Source organism: Mesocricetus auratus, unplaced genomic scaffold, assembly GCF_017639785.1.
Source record: "Mesocricetus auratus isolate SY011 unplaced genomic scaffold, BCM_Maur_2.0 Super-Scaffold_100015, whole genome shotgun sequence".
Taxonomy (NCBI): domain Eukaryota; kingdom Metazoa; phylum Chordata; class Mammalia; order Rodentia; family Cricetidae; genus Mesocricetus; species Mesocricetus auratus.
Genome location: NW_024429198.1, coordinates 16,022,845 through 16,043,423, shown reverse-complemented (window position 1 = coordinate 16,043,423; position 20,579 = coordinate 16,022,845). Strand labels below are relative to the sequence as shown.

Below are 20,579 nucleotides of genomic sequence, written 5' to 3'. Positions count from 1 at the left end.
AACTTGGACATTTGAATTATAATTCCTCCTTTTAACAAACTTTACAGGTATTTCAGCATAATATACATGCACATATGTACAACAAAAGATTTCAGAAACAATATACATACATATAGGCACGTATGTACAATAAAAACAAAAATTTCAGGCAAAATATTTTCTAAATACTATAAGTAGTTTAAGAGATACAAATTCCATGCAACTTTTCCCAAAAATCTTAAATCAAAACTACTCATTAGATATTCATTCTTTTTTCTATGAAAACATTTTACTAGTTTCCACATTTATTAAAATACTGCCACATAATGACAATTATAACAAATTAACTTAAATTAAAAGGCACTATTTCAAATACTGCAACTAAGTAATTTAATAATATTAAAATACATGCAGTAGTGGACACAATGCAAAACCCGTCAAACACAGACTTGTGAGAGCCTCCAGTATTTCAGTGAACAGATTTCAGTGAAAATTTCCCTAAAAAATCACAAAGGATTTAATCAAATACTGTGTATTTTGAGTAAACATATATGTATCATTTATATATATTATAAATCATTCCCTCACAGACCTTCCACACATAATAGAACATCTATGCCTTTTAAACTTATGATTTACTGCAAGCTGCATGTCTGAAAGGCAGCTTTCATATTTGAACCACATTTTCCATTTAGGTAGTCAACTTCACTTTTTAATCTTTACCAAATATTGCTAACATTTTGTTCCTGCAATTAAAAATAAAAATCAGTACACTGAAACTGGAAACACTAAACATAAAGTACTCCTTAAACCAATGGAAATGTAAAAACTTCTATGTACTTCAGGGACTAATTTTTTGTTTATGGAGAAAAACTACAAATGTGGTGAAAAAAAAAGGCAATGAAGGCTATGCAGCCTTCTCTGCACCACACTGGGGTTGAATGCCTTAAAAGACTCACATAGGATGCTCAGATGGAGCATCACACACTTACTTTTGAAGTAAAGGTTAGAAAAGAAAAATAAGTGTGAAGTCTGGGAGAAAAGCCAATGCAAAGGTAGAAATGAGGAACAAAGCAGGCTTAGCTGAAACAGAGGCTGGATAGTGGATTTCTAACTCTGACTCAGAAGAAACAATGGGCAAGGTTAATGTTTTTCTGGCAAAGGAAGGTCAAGGGTATTAATGGCAGCCTAAGAGATTTTCTAGATTCATAGTTTATGTAGTGTGAAAGAGAAAATATGGGTAGGATTATTTATTTTGTTTGTGTTTACAACTGTATTGCACGTGCAGCTTCATAGATGCGTATATATCTGTGTGAAGATGCATATGCATGTATTTATACATGAATATGAAGGACAGAAGTTCATGACAGATATTTTCCTTTATTTTTTGAGGCAGGTTCTATCCCTAAAACTGGAACTCACCAATGTAACTAGATTTTACCGGTCATTGAACACAAGGGATCATCCTGTAACCATCTCCTTAACCTTAACATTATAGTCTCCTTTTCAAGCCATATATGGATATGAACTGAGGTCCTCGTGCTCAAGTGAAACACCATTTATGTAATTGTCATAAAGTCATATCCCCAACTCCAAACATAAAAAGCTCTATAGAGAGAAGACATGGAATTTATCTTTTGAATTTTGAATCAAAACTGAATTTTAAAAAAGTCTGAGAGAACACATCTGTCTACTTTAAGTGTTTCATGTTTTTGGATAATTCAGTTAAATATGTCTAGGAGTCTAGAAAATTGAATTAAGGCATACACATATATACACAGACAGACCCCACCACACACACACATGGAATGTGCTTTGCCTATATACATGGCTGATTGCCACATGCATACTGTGCTTGTGGAGGCTACAGTTGTGCTTTGGATCTCCTGGTATTGAAGTTATTGACAGTTGTGAATCTCCATGTGGGCACTGAGTCCTTCAGAGGAGCCCACAGCAATCTTAACCACATACCCATCCACCTCATGCCAATTAAGGTGTTTCTTTAAAGTAAAATAAATTACTTTAAAAATAAAGACACAAAGAATATGGACAACTGTTTCTTTAAAATTATACATACAAGAGTAGATTCAAACAAACAAACAAACAAAAAAGTTATTAGAGAAATGGCAGATGTATACACTTATTTTGTCATAGTTCTGAGTTTTTCCCCAAGTCGACCACATGGTGGTACTATAGTACCAACCTACGTGACATGGAATCTAAGTCTTCAATATTGCTAAATAGAAGATGAATTTGGAGTTACAGATTAATGAGCAAATAGATAATAAAAAGGACCCCAAAAAACCTATTAACACCTGCCTATTGTTCCTATAAACAGCAAGTCATAAATTTGATCTCCTTTATTGGAAATCATTCTGCTTTGCATTTCATGCCTTCTATATTTTATATAATAATTTCAATAAAATAATCAGCCAGTTTACATAAGATTTTTTCTATTTTGTAGAGCCACTTGTTTTATACTAATGAATATTTTTTAATTATCCACTTAACAAATGCTTGCTTGTCTGTAGAAGCTATTTTCTTGAAATAGCACAGAATTATTGATGAAATTATATATGATATTAAAACAGACTTTTTGTACTCTAAATGCTCAATCTACTATTATAATGACAAACATGAGAAAATCACCAAAGTATTTCCATGAATAAATTTGTAGTTTCTGTCTTGAAAAGATTTAGCACAGTTAAGTTTCTATTTGTATTGATATTAAATAAATACACACCTTATTTTCATATATTTATTAGTAATGTGTAAAATTTAATTCATGAAGCTTTAAACTATCATCTGTTTTATTGTATATGTAGTGCATCTCTCAATTTTTACACAAGACTTAGTTCTTATGACATTTTTATTCTTGTTTTGTTATCATTCCTATTGCTTTATTCCTCAACAATATATGAGAGAGTTTTTGTATTTTATTTTCAGTTCACCACAATATGAGATGAGGCGAGTCAGTGTCCTTATTTTGTTTTACTTTTTATCAATATCTTGTGCCTTGGAGAGATTTGTAAAGTTTCATGATGTTACTCTGAATTTAAAGTGACAGAAAAATGACATTCTATCTGAGGCCTCATAAAATAAATCGAAGTTGAGTTTAAAAATAAAATAAATAAAAATGCCTGTCTTCATTCTCCTCAGCTCATATAAACCTGAAAATCATATTCATCTACTTACATCCCTGCTCCTGGGAGGAGAAGAAGGAAATGGAAGTAGTAAACAGGAAATAGGGTAAGATAGAAAATAAAGGAATAATGAAAATAAGATTAAATGCGGGAGTAGTTAAAAAAAAGAAAGTAAGTGTAAAAATTACGGAGCCTCATGATTTATTTCTTAATTGCATCTTAAAATCTTTCAGTCTGAATTTGAAGTAGTTCTTTTAAAAGCACTACATATTAATTTCTCACTAGAGTTCTGACCGTCTAAATGGATTTAGTGTATGTAAACTGTGACTCTTCTATGAATTTCACTTTTCACTGAAACTCTTACATTGGGTTTCCATGCTGAGATTGCAAAGGGGACACATTCTATCCACTTTTAGGATTTAATGTAACCTGAAGTCTGTATAGACTTTTTTTCTCAATATTTTCATTCTCCCACTCTAATAATGAATTCAAAGTTGCCTCCTATTAACATATTGATTAAATGTTTGAAAATTCTAAAGACTTCATTTGCCCAAAGAGATAGTATCTTCAAAGAATGGATGGTTTTGTTGTTGTTGAGTTATTAATTGTTTGTTTGTTTCTGGTTTTTTATTTAAACAACTAAGTAATACTCCATTGTAAAAGTATCACATTTTCTTTATCTATACTTTGGTTGAAAGACAATGAATAAAAAAGGCAAGACATAATGAAATCTGCAGGCAAATGGATGGAACTATTTAAAAAAATTATACTGACTGAGGTAACCCAGACCCAGAAAGACAAACATAATTATATACACTTAGAAGTAGATATTAGCCATTAAGTAAAGAATAATTATGCTACAATTCACATTCCCAGAAGGCTAAGTAAGAAGAAGGTCTCTAGGGGAAACACATGGATGTGCCTTGGAAGGGGTTGTAGAATTGAATTTGTGGGTGTACTGGGAGTGAGGGTAGGGATAGGGAGAAGAGGGAATCAGCAGAGCCATCAGAGAGGTGGAGGGAGAATACTAAAAGACATGACTGGTGATAGGGTGGGGGCAATTATGGGACAATCTGAAAACCTAGTACAATGGAATTCCCTGGAATTAACAAGGGTGTCCTTATCAAAGACTCCTAGTAATGACAGATATGGAGCCTTAAAAGGCCATCTCTATAATGAAGCAAGGCTTCCAGTGGTGGAACTGGGATATCAGCCTAACAGCAAAATGTTTAACCTACAATTTGTTCTGCCCACAAGATGGAGCCAACCCATGACTGGTCCAGCTTGAGACCCATGCCACACAGGGTGGGTGAGCCCACTCCTCCTGACACTCCCTGGAGAGCCAGGAACCAGAGACAGGAGAGCCCAGAGACCCATGATACAACCAAACAATACTGGCAAAACAAAAAACAAAAAAAATAAAAATAAAAACAAGAGAAAAGACAGGAAGAAAGAAAGAAAAAAGGAAGGAAGAAAAGAAAGGAAGGAAGAAAGGAAGGAAGGAAGGAAGAAAGGAAGGAGAAAAGTCAATGAAAAATTTCCTAATAGTATTCAGCAATACTCAGACCATAGACTAGCCTAATCTATCAGAGAGGCTTCTTCCAACAACTAAACTAATGGGGACAGATGCAAAGACCCACAGCAAAACATTTGGTGTTGCTCAGGGAACCCCACTGAAATGGGGAGGAAGGATTGTAAATTCAGAAGGGTTGAGGATACCACAAGAACACAACCCACAGAAACAACTAAGCAAGGCTAACAGGAACTCACAGAGACTGAGGCAACAATCAGGGAATCTGTGTGGGTTTGACCTATGTCCTCTGCATACATCATGGTTGTGTAGCTTGGTGTTCTTGAGGAACTCCTAACAGAGGGAATGGAGCCTATCTTTGACTCTTTTGCCTGCTGCTGGGACCCTTTTCTCCCGGGTTGACTCATCAATCTTTAATATGAGAAGATATGCTTAGTCTTAATAAAACCTGCTACGCCGTGCTTGGTTGATATTCCTTGGAGTATTGCCATATTCTGTAGAGAAATTAAGGAGCAGTGGATCTGGGGGAGAAAGGAGGAAACATGATGAGGGAAGGGACTGGGATGAGAGGAGAGAGGGTAAAACATGATCAGAATGTAATATATGAGGGAAGAATAAATAAATAAATTAACTAATAAAAAAATAAAATGTTGTCCCTACAGCCAAGAGATTTATATTAGAATCCCCCTTTACCTTTGATCATGGGTAAGTTTCTTAACATTAAAACAAACAAAAAAGGGCCGGGCAGTGGTGGCACACGCCTTTAATCCCAGCACTCAGGAGGCAGAGGCAGGAGGGTCTCTGTGAGTTCGAGGCTGGGCTGGACTGACAGCCTCCAAAACATTACAAAGAAACCATGTCTCATAAAACCAACCAAACTAACAAACAAACTAACAAAAAAGAATGAATGTTGATAAAGTTATCTTTGAAATTTTCATGTTTCCCCCTGTATATTTTTATTATTAACTTTTTTTTTGGTTTTACGAGACAGGGTTTCTCTGTATTGTTTTGGTTCATTATTATCTTTTTAAGAACCCATAGCAACAGTTTTAATTAAGAAATGTATCTATGAGTGTGCATAATTGGAAATCTATTCCCACACATTGCAACTTAATCAATGACAGATGATATATAATTTTAAGCTTTCTTGCAAAGTCTGTTTCACTTTTTAATTTTAGGTGAATCTTCATATTTACTCAAATATTTGATATATTTACCAGATAATCTGAGTACCTTTAAAGTGTCCTTTTATGGCTAAAATCAAAACCACCGAAGACAATTTATGCTGGAGAGGATGTGGAGAGAGGGGAACACTCCTCCACTGCTGGTGGGAGTGCCAACTCGTACAGTCACTTTGGAAAGCAGTATGGAGATTCCTCAGGAAAATGGGAATCAATCTACTGCAAGACCCAGCAATTCCACTCTTAGGCATATATCCAAAGGAGGCAAATTTATACAACAAGGGCATCTGCTTCACTATGTTCATAGCAGCATTATTTGTAATAGCCAGAACCTGGAAGCAACCTAGATGCCCCACAACTGAACAGTGGATAGAGAAAATGTGGTACATTAACACAATGGAGTATTACTCAGCAGAAAAAAAACAATGGAATCTTGAAATTCTCAGGTAAATGGATAGCACTGGAAGAAACCATCCTGAGTGAGGTAAACCAGTCACAAAAAGACAAACATGGTATGTACTCACTCATATATGGATTTTAGACATGGATCAGAAGAGTGCCAGTCTGCACTTCCAATGACAGAGAGTCTGGGAAAGAGGAAAGAACATAAAAGATATGGATGGTACCCAAGAGAAGAGAAATGAGGCAAGATCCTCTGAACAAACGGGGAACACTGTGAGGGGAGGGGGGGAGCTGGGAAATAGAGAGGGGGAGAAGAGGAAGAGAGAGTAGGTCATGGGGGAACAGGAAGGTTGACTGAGGGGGGTAGGATAGGGGGAAGAGGGAATCATAGGTTAGAAGACAGATCAGGCACCATTGTGACCTCTAGTTGTCTAAAGGGATGACTGACACCAATTGGCAAGCTAAGCAATAGTGTAGAGACCATTCCGAATGCCAACTCCTGATAATAAACTTGATGTCTATAACTATCCTGGAGCCTTCATCCAGTGACTGATGGAAGCACAGGCAAACACCCACAGTTAAACACTGAACTGAACCCAAGGAACCCAGCGACAGAGAGAGAGGAACAATGAGCAAATTGGCAAAGAATGGGCTGGCAAAAACATCAGAGGCAGCTGATCCAAACAGGGGAGAGCTCTTGGACCCCAGACCGACAGCTGGGAGGCTAGCATGGGACTGATCCAGACCCCCTGAATGTGAGAGTAAGTGAGGAGGCCTGGGCAACCTATGGGGTCCTGAGCAGTGGATCAGTGTTTTTCCCTGACATACAAACAGACATCGTGTTTCCATAACACAAAGAGTGATGCTCTCTCAGCCTGGACTCTTAAGGGAGTGACTGGACCCTACCCTGAGTGCAATGACAGACTCTAGATATCCCCTATGTGGAAGGAATTGACTATAGGGTGGGAGGGTGAGTGAGGAGGGGAGAGAGAGGGAACTGGGATTGACATGTAAAACAAGCTATTTAAAATTAAAATAATAAAAAAGAAAACAAAAATAAAATAAAATATAAGATCATCTTCAGTTCTCACTCTAATGCCTGTGAGTGTCCTATTCCAACTACAAAACAGCTCTGTGAATTATGTCTGTGATATCTTCACTAGAGTATTTCTATAATTTCTGCTCACTCACAATTATCATCAAAGCAACCCGAGTGTCTGAGCTCTGGACCTATGGCAGCAATTTAGTCTAAACTCACAGTAGCCCATCCATCATGACCAAATTCAGAGTATTACCCTGTGTGTGGCTTTCATCCTCCTCTTGGGTCTTATCTCCTCCCAGCATCCTGTCCCCAGTGTCCTGAGGCTACTCTCTCTTGGTCTTTGCCAGTATTTTAAATCCTCCGGGATTTTTGGAGAGATTACTGCTCAGGTTTTCTTTAATACACATTATCCAGGTAACACAGTGTTAATATTGCTTCCTTTAGTTGGAAGTATTTCTTGACCAATTCTATGAAACACTCTGCTTTGTACATTCTTATTGACACTTTACAGCAATGTATGCCCTTCCATCTTTTATCATTATCAAGTCTCCCCCTTTCCCCAAACTATCAGAGGCTGTTTTAGTACAAAGAATATATCTATCAGCTTGATCTTCCAAGTCAATGATTCAGTACCTACTCCACAAATGTCTACTGAATTATATAGTAAAGTTTATTGCAAGGAATTGGCTTTTTAGATAATGATTTTACTACCAACACAATGAATAACATTCGATTACGGAAAAAAGATGGAAGTAGGTAGCATATGGTCCTAAAAATAGTAATGAAATGACGCCTAGAAATACTGTGCTATACCGAATGACAAGTATCTCAGAGCTGCAGCCATCATCAGAGATTCCTTTTCCTGAAGTAGCTAGGATCTAATGCAGGGACCCACAACCAGTCAATGTACAGAAAGTGAGAGATCTTGCAATGCATGGTTCTAAACAGGAGGTATTCATCAAATCTCTCTGGTCAGGGCTTAAGGAACTATGTGGAATGGGGTGGGCGATACCAAGGAAATTGTGTCTTCCAGAGAGATGAGGACTGACACACACGTGACCTCACAGGGATTGTGACAGGAAGCACATGTTCTGCTCAGGTCCAAACCAGACAGGGTCCCACTTCTGAGACGGGGAAATTATATGTTGTACCCATTCCAAGTAACATTCTTGCAAAGTAAAATTAGTTTCTCCAATGGAGCATCACTAGATATACAAACCACACTTGCAGGCTCCTTGGCCAGCAGTTGTTGGCCAACAGAAAATGATTTCAATAGTATTTTTATCTCAATAGTATTTTATTTTTGAAGTTCTTTTGACTCATATTCCTTTGTGTGTGCATATTTTTAAACCTTCCCTACTATTTATCTTGTATTATATAGTACATATATGTATGTATTTGTGTTTTTTATGAATTCATGTGTGTTTTGGAGGTGGCATATATTCTTCGGTGAGTGGGATGGTTGATGTTTCTGTGTGTGTGGAGTATTTTTCTCTCTCTGGGTGTGTTGAGTGTTTCTGTATGTGTACACACATACTCATGAGTGTGTATGTTTTCTGTGTGCTATTCCTTTCTTGCTCTTTCCTTTTCTTTGTATCCATTAGTTTGTTCATTTTGTTATTGCTTTTTGTTTGTCTTTTATATTTGCCTATCTGTTTCTTATGAAAGAAAGAAACAAAGAAAGAAAGGAAGGAAGGAAGGAAGAAAGAAAGAAAGAAAGAAAGAAAGAAAGAAAGAAAGAAAGAAAGAAAGGAAGGAAGAAAATGTGGAGTTGGAAGTGTGGTGAGGTTAGGAGAATCTGGGAGAACATGGAGGGAAAGTAATGATCAGAATATATTGAGTGCAAATAATTTTCAATAAAAATTTTATAAAATTCCAACAACTCTTTCGTACAAGCTATTATAAAATAAAAATAGGACACTTCTAACTTCTAACTTATAGCAAAGAATTAATATCATATTTCAAGATGAAAGATATGGGTGATAGTAAAGAATAATCATTCCTTAGTGAAATAAAAATCTGAAAATGAAAATAGCAAACCTTCGGGCTAAATGTCCACCAAATGGAGCTTATAATGTAATTTGCTAGGCTTTAAAACTTAGGCAGTACCATCCCTCCACTCTTACACCTGAAGCGTACACGACTCTGTCTCAATCATAAGCTTGTTCAGCTCCATATCTACAGCTCCTCTTGGCGGATCATCTGCATCCTGGCATCTCATATTGTGCTGCTTCCATCAGATTTAACCTTCACAGCCACATTCAATGGCTTCTTAGGGCTTTCACTGGTTAGTTTTATGTCAGCTTGACAAAAGTTATTTATCTGAAGCAAGCAAGTCCTAATTAAGACAAATGCTTCCATAATATGCAGTTGTAGTCCATTTTCTTAATTAGTGACTGATAGGGAAGAGCCCAGCCCATTGTGAGTGGTGTGGTCCTTCAACTGGTGGTCCTAGGTTCTATCAGAAAGCAGACTGGACAAGCCAAGATGAATAAGCCAGTTAGCTGCACCTATCCATGACCTCTGTATCAGCTACTGCCAATTTGGTTTCCTGTCCTGATTTTCTTCAATGATGAACAGTGATATGGAAATATAATCCAATCTATTTCTTCCCCAGCTTGTTTTTGGTCATGGTGTTTCATCACCATTACAGAAACCCAAAGATAATGCTTTACTCTGGTGACTCAAACTTGGCCAGAGAGTGCCTAGCCTCATTTGATCTCCCAATAAACCCCTTTGTCTTAGTTAGGATTTTCATTGCTGTGAAGAGACAACATGACCACAGAAATTCTTATAAAGGGAACATTTAATTGGGATGACTCACTTACAGTTTCAGAGTTTTAGGTCATTATTGTCATGATGGTGAGCATGGAGGCTTAATGGCATACATGGTGTTGGAGCTGAGAGTGCTGCATCTTGTAGGCATTAGGAATTCAACTGAGACACTGGGTGGTAAGCTGAACATAGGAAACCTCAAAGCCTGTCCCCATATTGACACACTTGCTCTAACAAAGCCATATCTCACAGTGCTACTCCCTATGAGATTATGGTTCCCAATTACTTTAATACCCCCACACCTTTTAAACTTGTTTGTTTGCCTTGTAAACAAGTACCTTGTGGATTGTGTTTTCAAGTTTTCTTGGCAGATGTAGCTCATACTCATTAGTCTGCAGGTTCTTTAGCATTCAGGTACTGACCCAAAGCAATCACATTACTTTTCTCTTTAATGTTACTAATATCTCTAACCACAAATTGGCTTCACTCCACTTCCCCAAACTTTAAACTTGCTCAAAATTCTTTCCACCATCAAACACATAAGTCCTTTGTCTTTTCATTCATGTTCATTTAAATTTTTCTACTAAGGAAGAATGAAACAAGATTTCTAGTCAAAATATCACACACATCACCCATTGTTCAAATCCAGAGACAGTTCATTTTCCTCACTGAAACATCATAAGCCATGTTTAACTGCCTACATTTCTCTTAGCATTCGTCTCTTTCAAGATTTGATGAAAAGAGCAATTTTAAATCTCTTTATTGCATTCAATGACTTTTTCTATCCCAAATATCTAAATATTTCAACAATCTTCCTATTACACAATTGTTTAATTGTTCTCTATATTTATTTCTATATCTTTTAGCTCATTATATCAATAATCCTACTTCTCCATAACAGTTTCTTTCATACTTATTCTTCCATAACTTAGTTATTTTTCCACAGGTTTCATGGTTGAGATAAAAATGACCTGACCAAAACAAAACTTAATAGAGAAGGACTTTTCTTGACCCACTACTCCAAGTTATGTCTATTTTTGGAAGGAAATCAAGAGAGCATACGTATGAAGCTATTGGTCACAAAATATTCACAGTCAAGAGCAGAAAGTGATTAATTAATAACACACATATATATTAGTCTCAAGCAGCTTTCTATAAAGTTATACAATCTAAAATCTGCTGCATAGGGAATAGCATTGTCCATATTTAGTCAGTTTTCCCATATCAATTAGCACAATAAAAATCCACTATATATAACATCAGAGAATTAAGCTAAACTAGAGAACCCCTCATTGAGAAAGCCTTCCCACATGATTCTTCTTGTGTCAAGTTGATAAAATTAAGCATCACACTGCCTCACCACTATTTGTGCTACGTATTCTGTTGTTTGCCATCTCTGTTATGCATTCTGTCTCTCCCTTCTGCCCCTCTGTAGTTCCCCACTGCTTTCTTTCTCCACTCCTGTTCTCTTTCTTACAAACATCTTCCTTTTTTACATTACTGTGTATAGATTCTCTCACCACTTTCTTATTACTTCCACCAAATCTTGTCTTTATTCAGATTCTTAGGACATGGGCAGTTTGAAGGCAAATTCCTGATCAAAATATCACATAAATAACCCCTTGTCCACTGCCAGACACAATTCATTTTCACCAGTGAAGCCCCATAAGCCAAATTTTAACTATTCATGCTTATCTCAACAGTCTTGTTCTTCAAGAAGACTAGAACAGCATGTTAAACTATGCCTACAGTATTCAATAGCTTTTCTATTCATAATCTCACCCACTCAAGCTGGTATTCTTTTAAAAATGACACCAACTTTTATGCATAATATGAATTGCATACATGTTTTTTTCTGAGTAGTTACAATTTGATTATTTCAACTATGTAAGTATAAACAATTTTCTCTGCACCTCATTCAACATTTAATCTTAATATCATGAAGAAATTTAAATTTTGCCAAATTTAAATTTGTCACTTGGCCAAACTAAGCGGTCTTAATATTAAATGGAAGACATATACCTGTAAACCTAGAAATACATTGTGGGAGCTTATATTTCATAAGTAAAGTAATTCTAGTTGAAGAAAAAAATAGCTATCATTTTTTGTGCTTTTCTTTTTATATAGTTTGTCAACAATCCAAAATGTTATATATATATATATATATATATGTACCTTTTTCAATTTGATGATTCCTTCTTGTGTATCCTCATCTGTGACAATGTCAAACAAATTTCCCCCATCTCCAGGAACAATGTTGTATTCAATTTCTGCATTTTTTCCAAAATCAGGATCTACTGCTCTTATTCTTCCGATTGCTGAGCCAATAGGAGAAGACTCTGGGACTTTCAGGTGGAAGATGCCTAATAAGAGACACATAATTTGCAAAAGCAGAGGAATCAGTAAAGTGTATAATCAGAGTTACCTGTTTGAAGGTATAGATATAAACAGTAAATTGAACTGAGAACTTTGTAATACAAAGGCAAAGACAATTTATTGATAGCTTAAAGACTATGATTATATGTAGCTGATTCACTACTTATTTCAAAAGTTTCGGCTGTAGAGTTTTAACTGAGCACTATGAGTAATGGAGCATGATAAATCACAATTACATTGAGAAAATATTCATATACCAATTACATCTAAGTGGATTAAATATTAAATATGATCTTAAAAGTTGTAATCAATATCAATTAAGAGTAATCAATACCAGTAAAATAATGTAGAATGTAAAACATTGAGAAATACTAAACACTACATAGATTAGTGGAAAACTTATTAAAATATCTGTATTTAGTTAGTGGTTTTAGGTTATCTTTGAATGAATAATAAAGTCAATAAATATAAGTCAAGCAAAAATGTTCTGTAATGATTTATATACAGTCCCCACATTCTAATTCATGGTGAAATTAAATTTGAATAGCATAGTATGATTTCAATATATTTTAATATGTATTAACTTGGCACCCTAGAAAACATTTTAGTATTTTATATATTAGCTAAATAAAGATATAAATTTGACAGTCCAATTACTTTTTGTATGAAAAAATGAAAAATTAAAAATGGAAATTTCTACCACCAGGTGGAGCACATATATTACTGAGAAACTGATATTGAGTCAGAAGATACTGTAAGACCTACAATATATTGTAAGACTCTGAAAAATAGTAGTATAAATGTAAATTTTGTCAAATTAAACAGTCTGGATATTCAAATAAAAGTATGCCACTAGCACAGCATAGCACTTATTTTACTAACATTCTTTGTCTTACCTCAAAACCCATATTAGTCTATGTTCTTTTGTCACAGTAAGGAAAGGATAAGAATGGAAGGGGGGAAAAAAGAAAACCCACAAAAATCAAAGTCTCCATTTTGTTACTGACATTTCAATTTTAAGTTTCATTAGTGGGCTTTGAACAACTCTTTTCTATGAATGAAACTGTCATTTTTCTGGATTTTTAGTTGCATCAGTTAATATTAATCTGGGAAGGTAATCAGCATTTTTCTTGTGTGATGACATTTAGTAAATCATATATTAGGGAATATAAATGAACATTGTGAAACTTCAGTTAAATTCTTTTTTAACTCCTTCTTATGTGTGAAAGTCTACAAGTTTTCTGAGTTTCACAACTTGGTAATTTTCTCAGTGAAATCGTCTGCCCTCGGCTTTTAAAAATATATGTGTATTTGTGTGTATTTCTATAATAGAATATATATTTGACTTCAAATGATTAAACAGCTACCTACTGTAAAACACATCTCCATGTCATACACTTTTATTTATTACTTCTAAAATTGAACAAGCTTAGAGGAGTGTTTGAAATTAAGGTAAGTAGGAAAAAAAACAAAGCAAATGAATAAGCAAGCAAACAAACAAACAAAAAAAAGGCACTTGACAGATGGCAATGTTTTTCATTGTGTCCCTTAAAGATAAGGTAAATGCAGATCTTGAATTCAAGCAGATTTTTGTAGGAGTAAATGTGTAACAGAGAGTTATTCAGCTTTAGTCACCCGCTTTCTTAATGAAAATGAGGGTATGACCACCACTAGGTATGGATAAGGAAAAGGGTTTGTTGTAGGTAGGAAGGAAAGAACAACTGGAGACATCTGGAAGAGTACAGACTGAACTAGGCCATGAGAGGAAAGGTTTAAGGAGTAGGGGAGAGGGTGAGAAAGGAAGTGAGAGATAGGTCGGCAGGGCTATCTGGAAATGAGACATGGACCTAGGGTGCATAGTCAAAACGGTTGAGTGTATGTAGGATCAGAAACTGGGGTAAAAGAAGGAAGGTCCATTCTCTGGGCTGGAGTAGTTTAGAGTAGGGGGCAGGAGCTTGGAGGAGCCAACAGTACTAAGGAAATCTGGCAAGAGTTTGCTTTAATATGTTGAATACTCACCTAGGTTAGTCATTTATTATTGCCTTTAGACCCCATGGGGAAAATTCTTTCTTTTGTTTGTTCATTCGTTCTTTCTTCCTTCCTTCCTCCCTTTCTTTCATTCTCTACCTTCCTTCCTTCCTTTCTTTAACATTTTATTGATTCTTTGTGGATCCCACTTAAGTTTTGCCCCATGACTTCCATGTTCTTCCCTTACAACTCCATCCCAAACAAAGCAAGATTTAAAAATAAAATAATAAAAAATTCTTTATTAATTCTTACCACACACTGAAGTTTTAATGAGGAGATATTGACAAGTACAAATGAATTCAAAATTTCATTAATATGGCAAGAAGTTACGAATCACTAAGTCTCACTTAATAAACTCATAGACAAAACACAAAGCAAAGTGTACAACACAGATGTTTTCCTTTTCCTCTTCTCACGCTTTAATATCAAATAGAAACTCTAGTAGCAGTATTTATATTGTGTGCTGGTCTGAGTAATTATAATTGACATGAAGAATCTGAAGATACACCAAGTTCCTTAGTGATGGATGAGTAGATGTACTGCAATCACATGGCACATCAGTGGTATTGGGAATGGTCTTAAGGATTTCTTGAGAATACAAAGGAATAGAGGTCTGTGCTGAAGAGCCCACTATAAATCCTCCTCTGTTCAAACATAGAAAATTTATACCTAAATGTACCAAGGAAATGGCTGACAGTCAATCTGTGGGCAACAGGGAGCAATAGATTTCATTGGAGACATTGAGTAACACTGAGAGTACAGTGGTTGGGGGCATCTGATGGAAGGCAGAGCAATGTTAGAGGAGACTTTGAAAATATGTGTCTATAATACAAAGGCCATGGAATATTTCTGCTTATACTTTCCCATTCAATCATGGAGAATAACTTCAAATTATACATTACGTTCATAGTATGCCTTTTGATTTGAAAAGTTAAAGTCAAATTTTTAAAGGAACTATTAAGAGAAATAACAAAGTCTGAAGTCATCTGTAGGGGATTATAGTTAGTGAAGTTGAATTGTCAGAATTGAGACTTCCCAGTGTGTGTTTGTGTGAGGGCATTTTAAATTCTGAAAAGTAATCTAAAGGTCATCAGGGAACTCAGACTATGGATGAAATGGCCTCCTTTACAAGGCAATGTGCTGATATATGAATTTCCTCTTTATAGAAGACCATTTTATGAGGCCAATAACAGTAAATGTGAAGACAGCTATTCTTTGTAGCACTTTATCAATATAAGCTATGTTGTGAGAGCAGTTCTTTTTGGAGATTGTCAACACTGGTATGACCAAACTTCAATTATTACCGAGTGGCACTGGAAAACTTGTGATGAAGAGGAATAGTCTCAATCTTCACCAGTGATTGACTTGATATTCTGCCCTCAGTAGGCACACTTCAGAATTAAGATATAACCAAAGGAAAACTGTGGTTCATGAATTCCATATTCCTGCACTAAGCTTTCAGTGCCCATAAAATACAAAAGCATAGGATAGTGTTTACTGACCTTTGCATTTCAGGCATTCATTTTTATGCAATAGGAGACATCTGTTCTCATTAAGACAAGCACATTGCAAAAAATATTTCATGTTGTGATAAAGTCTACTGAACCTAGGGGAAGTCAGTGAAACTGCACACTTGTCATGTCACATTCTTTAGGTTTCCTCCATTTATTTCCAATGACTTGGCATTTTATCATTGCTAGAATCTCAACAGCAGTAAAGCTAAGGTCATACAGATTAATTTAAAACTCTGCAGTAACACACAACTGTGACAAAGCTAAATCAACATGACATAGAGTGAAATTACATTGCCATCATTTCTAGTCACTTCATTTTGATGCATATGAAGCATCTGAATGATGCTCCCTGTACAACAGAGATTAAGAAAAGAAATCAGGGACAAGGGATCGTTCTCCAAGTCAGTTAAATATATACTCACACGTTTATGATATAAACATATTGTGCCTAACAAAATCACCGTTTCCTGAGAAACGGAGAAAATTGTATGCAGGAGATTATGTGGAATTTCAGTGATCGATTCTGCAATTTCTTACAGACAATGCTCTCTGTTATTTCCACTGCAATAAACATAACTGCTAGCTATAGGTTAATTCATATTCTTTTAGTGACTATGCCATCTGAAAAATTATAGTTTGATTATATTTGTATTATTACAACTTATTCTTCAGGGAGAGGGAAGGAGAGAAGTCAGAATCTATTGCCACCCTAAAACAAATCTCTGAAATATATTTTCTTTCATTATTCAATATTTTCTTCTGAAAAATTAGCAAGTATAAATGAAAAAAACATATATACATATATATTTGTTTTTTTCTTTTATACTTGCATACTTAACAAAATTATAATATTATACATTGCACAAATATTTGATTTATAAAAAGTGTAATGAGGAACTACACAGATGTCTTATAAAATACCATAATAATATTTGGCAAAATGAGAAAAAAATTGAATAATTCCTTACATATTCATTAGAAACACAGTTTGTTTGTTTAAAAATAGGAATTCAAATTTGAACCGTATTTAGAAGTTAGTCTTGCCTGTACCCAGAAGTTTGAAACAAGCAAGGACAATATAAATCACAACCAATGCTAAGAGGGAGAATTATGTGTCTGGGACCAAGGAAAGTGTTTCACTACAACAGAAAAGGCTTTGTCTTCAGTCCCCAGCAACATAAAAATAACTAAATTGAAGAAAAGAATAAAATAAAATTAAATGAAGGATTAGAACACTGGCAATACTGGAAGGCTTAAAATAATTCATTTCAGCCTGATAAGAATATAATTTTGAGTAATCAAAAACATAGTAAAAATTACACTTTAGAATGAAATTTAGAAAATACTTATGTAATACACGTGATTAAGTGATTGAATATAGAAATTGTGCCAGTGATAATCCTCCATTGTCTTTTTAATAACTAACTATCTAGCCATCTTTATGCAAAAACGACTGACTACCAGCTATAGGAAACCACCCATGGGGATTTAAGAAACTATAGGAAGAGTTATGGAAAAGTTAGTTTCTAATTAACATACCACCAAATGTAGCATACTTTTGGAGAATTATCAGATTTCTTTATTGCTACACTGATGACATTTATGACCTGGAAAGATACATAATTAAGCTGTCTCGTTCCATGGTGCTAAAGTGACACAATGCTCTAAGGAAACTGGAAAATTCAGTTCAATGTTTATGATATGTAGCCTAAATACAGGAGCTGAGTCCTTGTGGCATTGTACCTGTTTGATCAGCTAGTGGGACACCTTCCAGAATAAACCAGATGCCAAGTTGATAAGTACATAATTTCCTGCCTCACTGTTTTGGTTGTCAGACCCTGTCAACCCTGATATCAGAGGGCATCTCCATATATGAAATTCTCCATGGCCCTCTTCATATTCTTTTGATTCCCACAAAAAGACAGGGCTTATCATTTCAATATCATAGTATCCACTAACTTCCATGTTTCACCATGCTCATTTGTTAAGGTAATTGGGCCAAAGCCAACCACAGTTAATGATGACTTTACAGAGAGAAAGAAGTGGTTGACAGAGCAAAATAAGAGAAGTAGCTTGATTTCACATATGCTATCATCGTTAACTTTTAATTGCACCACCAATATTGCTTGAAAAGTGTGCAGATTTGCAAGGATAACCAATTGTCATTTATCTATGACTTCTATTTCAAATTTTGCCTTATTAATTTTAGTCCTCCATGATATGGTGAGTTTGAATGGAGTTCAAAGGGAAACACATAACACCGTGCTATCAGCTTCCCAACCATTCAAATGTTATCATATCAGTGATGCTAATATATCATAAGACACATAGTGAGTCACAACTTTCCTTAGAGTCCTACCACTCCTTTCAGATTTTCTCAGGTATTCTATGCTTTGTTTTACCTTGGATGTACTCAATGCTGTCATAAAATATAATCTATAACACAACTGACAATATTTTAAATGTAAGCATCTCTAATACCCAGTTAACTTTTATTAATTATGAATATCCTTTACACATTATTAATTAGTACACCAACTGTATTAAAATTAAAACCACTCCTCCCCATCTGCAAGCCAACTAGGCCCAGCAGCAGGTGGGAAATTAAACGGGGGAAAATTGGCAATCTTTTCTCTGTTAAGCTCTTTGGTATCAAATTTTGCCTGGCGTATTTCCACACACTCATATGGGACAGAAAAGCCACAAGATTGATTGTACAGCTTTGATTCTCTGCTGCCCATTGTTCCTACTGGCATGGATGATTCCCAACAGAGTCTCTTCCCACTGCCCTCGACACAGTAGCATCGCCTCTGTGCTGATGGTACACTGCCCTCAGCATCCAGATCCCTCAGTGGTCCACTCACATCCAGGTCTCATTTCAAGAAGATTTCTCTGGCAGATCTTAACATGACTCTGGCTTTATTTCCCTTCTGCAAACACAATCTGACTTACCTGTTGTCATGTAATTAGTTTTCCTAATAAAGTGCATTCCTTCTCCTCTCTTTCCTTTCCCAGGACATTTTAACTTTCCTAAGCATAAGGCAGACCTTGTTACATGAAACCCCCAATCATTGTGTAGAACAAAAAGTGCATATTATCATTATCTCAGGGCACGCACAAGGCACTACTCACCAAACCTAGTGAGGGAAAGGCAATTTTCTACTTCTTTTTATGAGATGACAATGATGGTACACTCTCTCCAAAGAATTTCTCTGGGCAAATTTTTCCCTTCATCCTTCACTGTATAAAATGATGTTATAATAAGCATAAAATATGAGGCTTTGACTGATGCCTCAAAGTTTTTCTTAAAAATTGGTATTCTTATTATAGTTTTTGAAATTTCATCTAGTCATGAAGTTTTCATATAATACTAATACTGCCATTGAATTATCTATTTTCATTTGTCATTATATATTTATAGGGGATGATGGCAACACAGAAATAAGTAAAAAAAATTCAGTCTAATTTTTCTGTGTGTGCTCTTAATCAGCATGATTCATACAACTAAACCATAAACTATTTGTCAGTCATAACCAAGAATATTTGATTCTGTTTAGACTCTCATCTTTACTCTACTCCCTTACTTTTTAATGTTCTTCCTCAAAGTTTTTGATACTCTGGGTCTATCCTACATGTGTCTTCTGAGATTTATATTTAAAAGCATTATGTTTTAAAATATTTTCCCTGAAAAAAAATCACACAGTATGTTGGCCTAGACACACTGTGACTTAGCTCTGAAACACTCTACAGCCTCCATCCTACATAATTCCTCTCCTGGTAGCTGATTATTTCAGTGAGTATTGCTAATAGTATTTCAATTGAAATCCCTGTAGTTCTTCCTCCAGAGAAAAATCATCCCTTAAAATTACTAAATTCAATCTACTACTTGTGAGAGAGTATCTTAGACATCACTATTAACGATTAAGCAATTCCTGCTTTTTGTCTGTGTTATTGATGAGGTCTTGATTTTGCTTATTATTCTCCTCTTCTTTGGGGAACACATCTTTGTCATTCACCACTCACACCACTGAAAATATAGGATGGGTCATTCCTGTGCACTCCTAGGTAAATAATTTATTTTTATTTTACCCCAGAGATAACTTGGAAGGAAATGTGTGAAAGACTTTAGACAAATTGTATGTGTCAACATGAAGGAAAGAAGATAACTTTTAAAATACTGACTACTGTTGAGGTAGATTATCTTCTTGTAGCAATCAATCATGTAGTCCTTTCCATTTTCAGTGGGATTTTCCTAAGATTTTCATTGTAGTTAATTTTATCCTTACATTAGAACTAGGAGATTGACACTACTATAATGATTTACTGTTGTTCAGGTCCTAGTGAATGTTTAACAACTATATCGGAGGAGGCAAAGGCAGTAGATCTAGGCAATAATTTTAACTGTAAATCCATTTATGTTGTGAAAATATTCCAACCACAGCTTTCTGAAAGCTCAGTCTGTGATGAATTTGAACATAGATTTAAGAGAGGTGCACAATTGACTTTGATAATTGGGTTGAGACAACTACCAGTCTATAAAATAGGAAATCGGGTTCTATGACCGGAAGGAAGGAATCAGTGAAGTGGCATGTTTTTTAACCTACTACA

At 35.3% G+C, this 20,579-nt stretch overlaps 1 protein-coding gene across 3 annotated transcripts in view; it reads right to left on the bottom strand.

Annotated features, from left to right (window-relative positions):
* Positions 1-20,579, bottom strand: part of Cdh12 (cadherin 12) — a 937,606-nt gene that overhangs the window by 50,409 nt on the left and 866,618 nt on the right. For all 3 annotated transcript variants that reach the window (XM_040757653.1, XM_040757654.1, XM_040757655.1), the window contains one exon: positions 12,229-12,416. In XM_040757653.1, the coding sequence (XP_040613587.1) occupies positions 12,229-12,416 (188 nt within the window). The remainder of the gene's footprint in view (positions 1-12,228; positions 12,417-20,579) is intronic.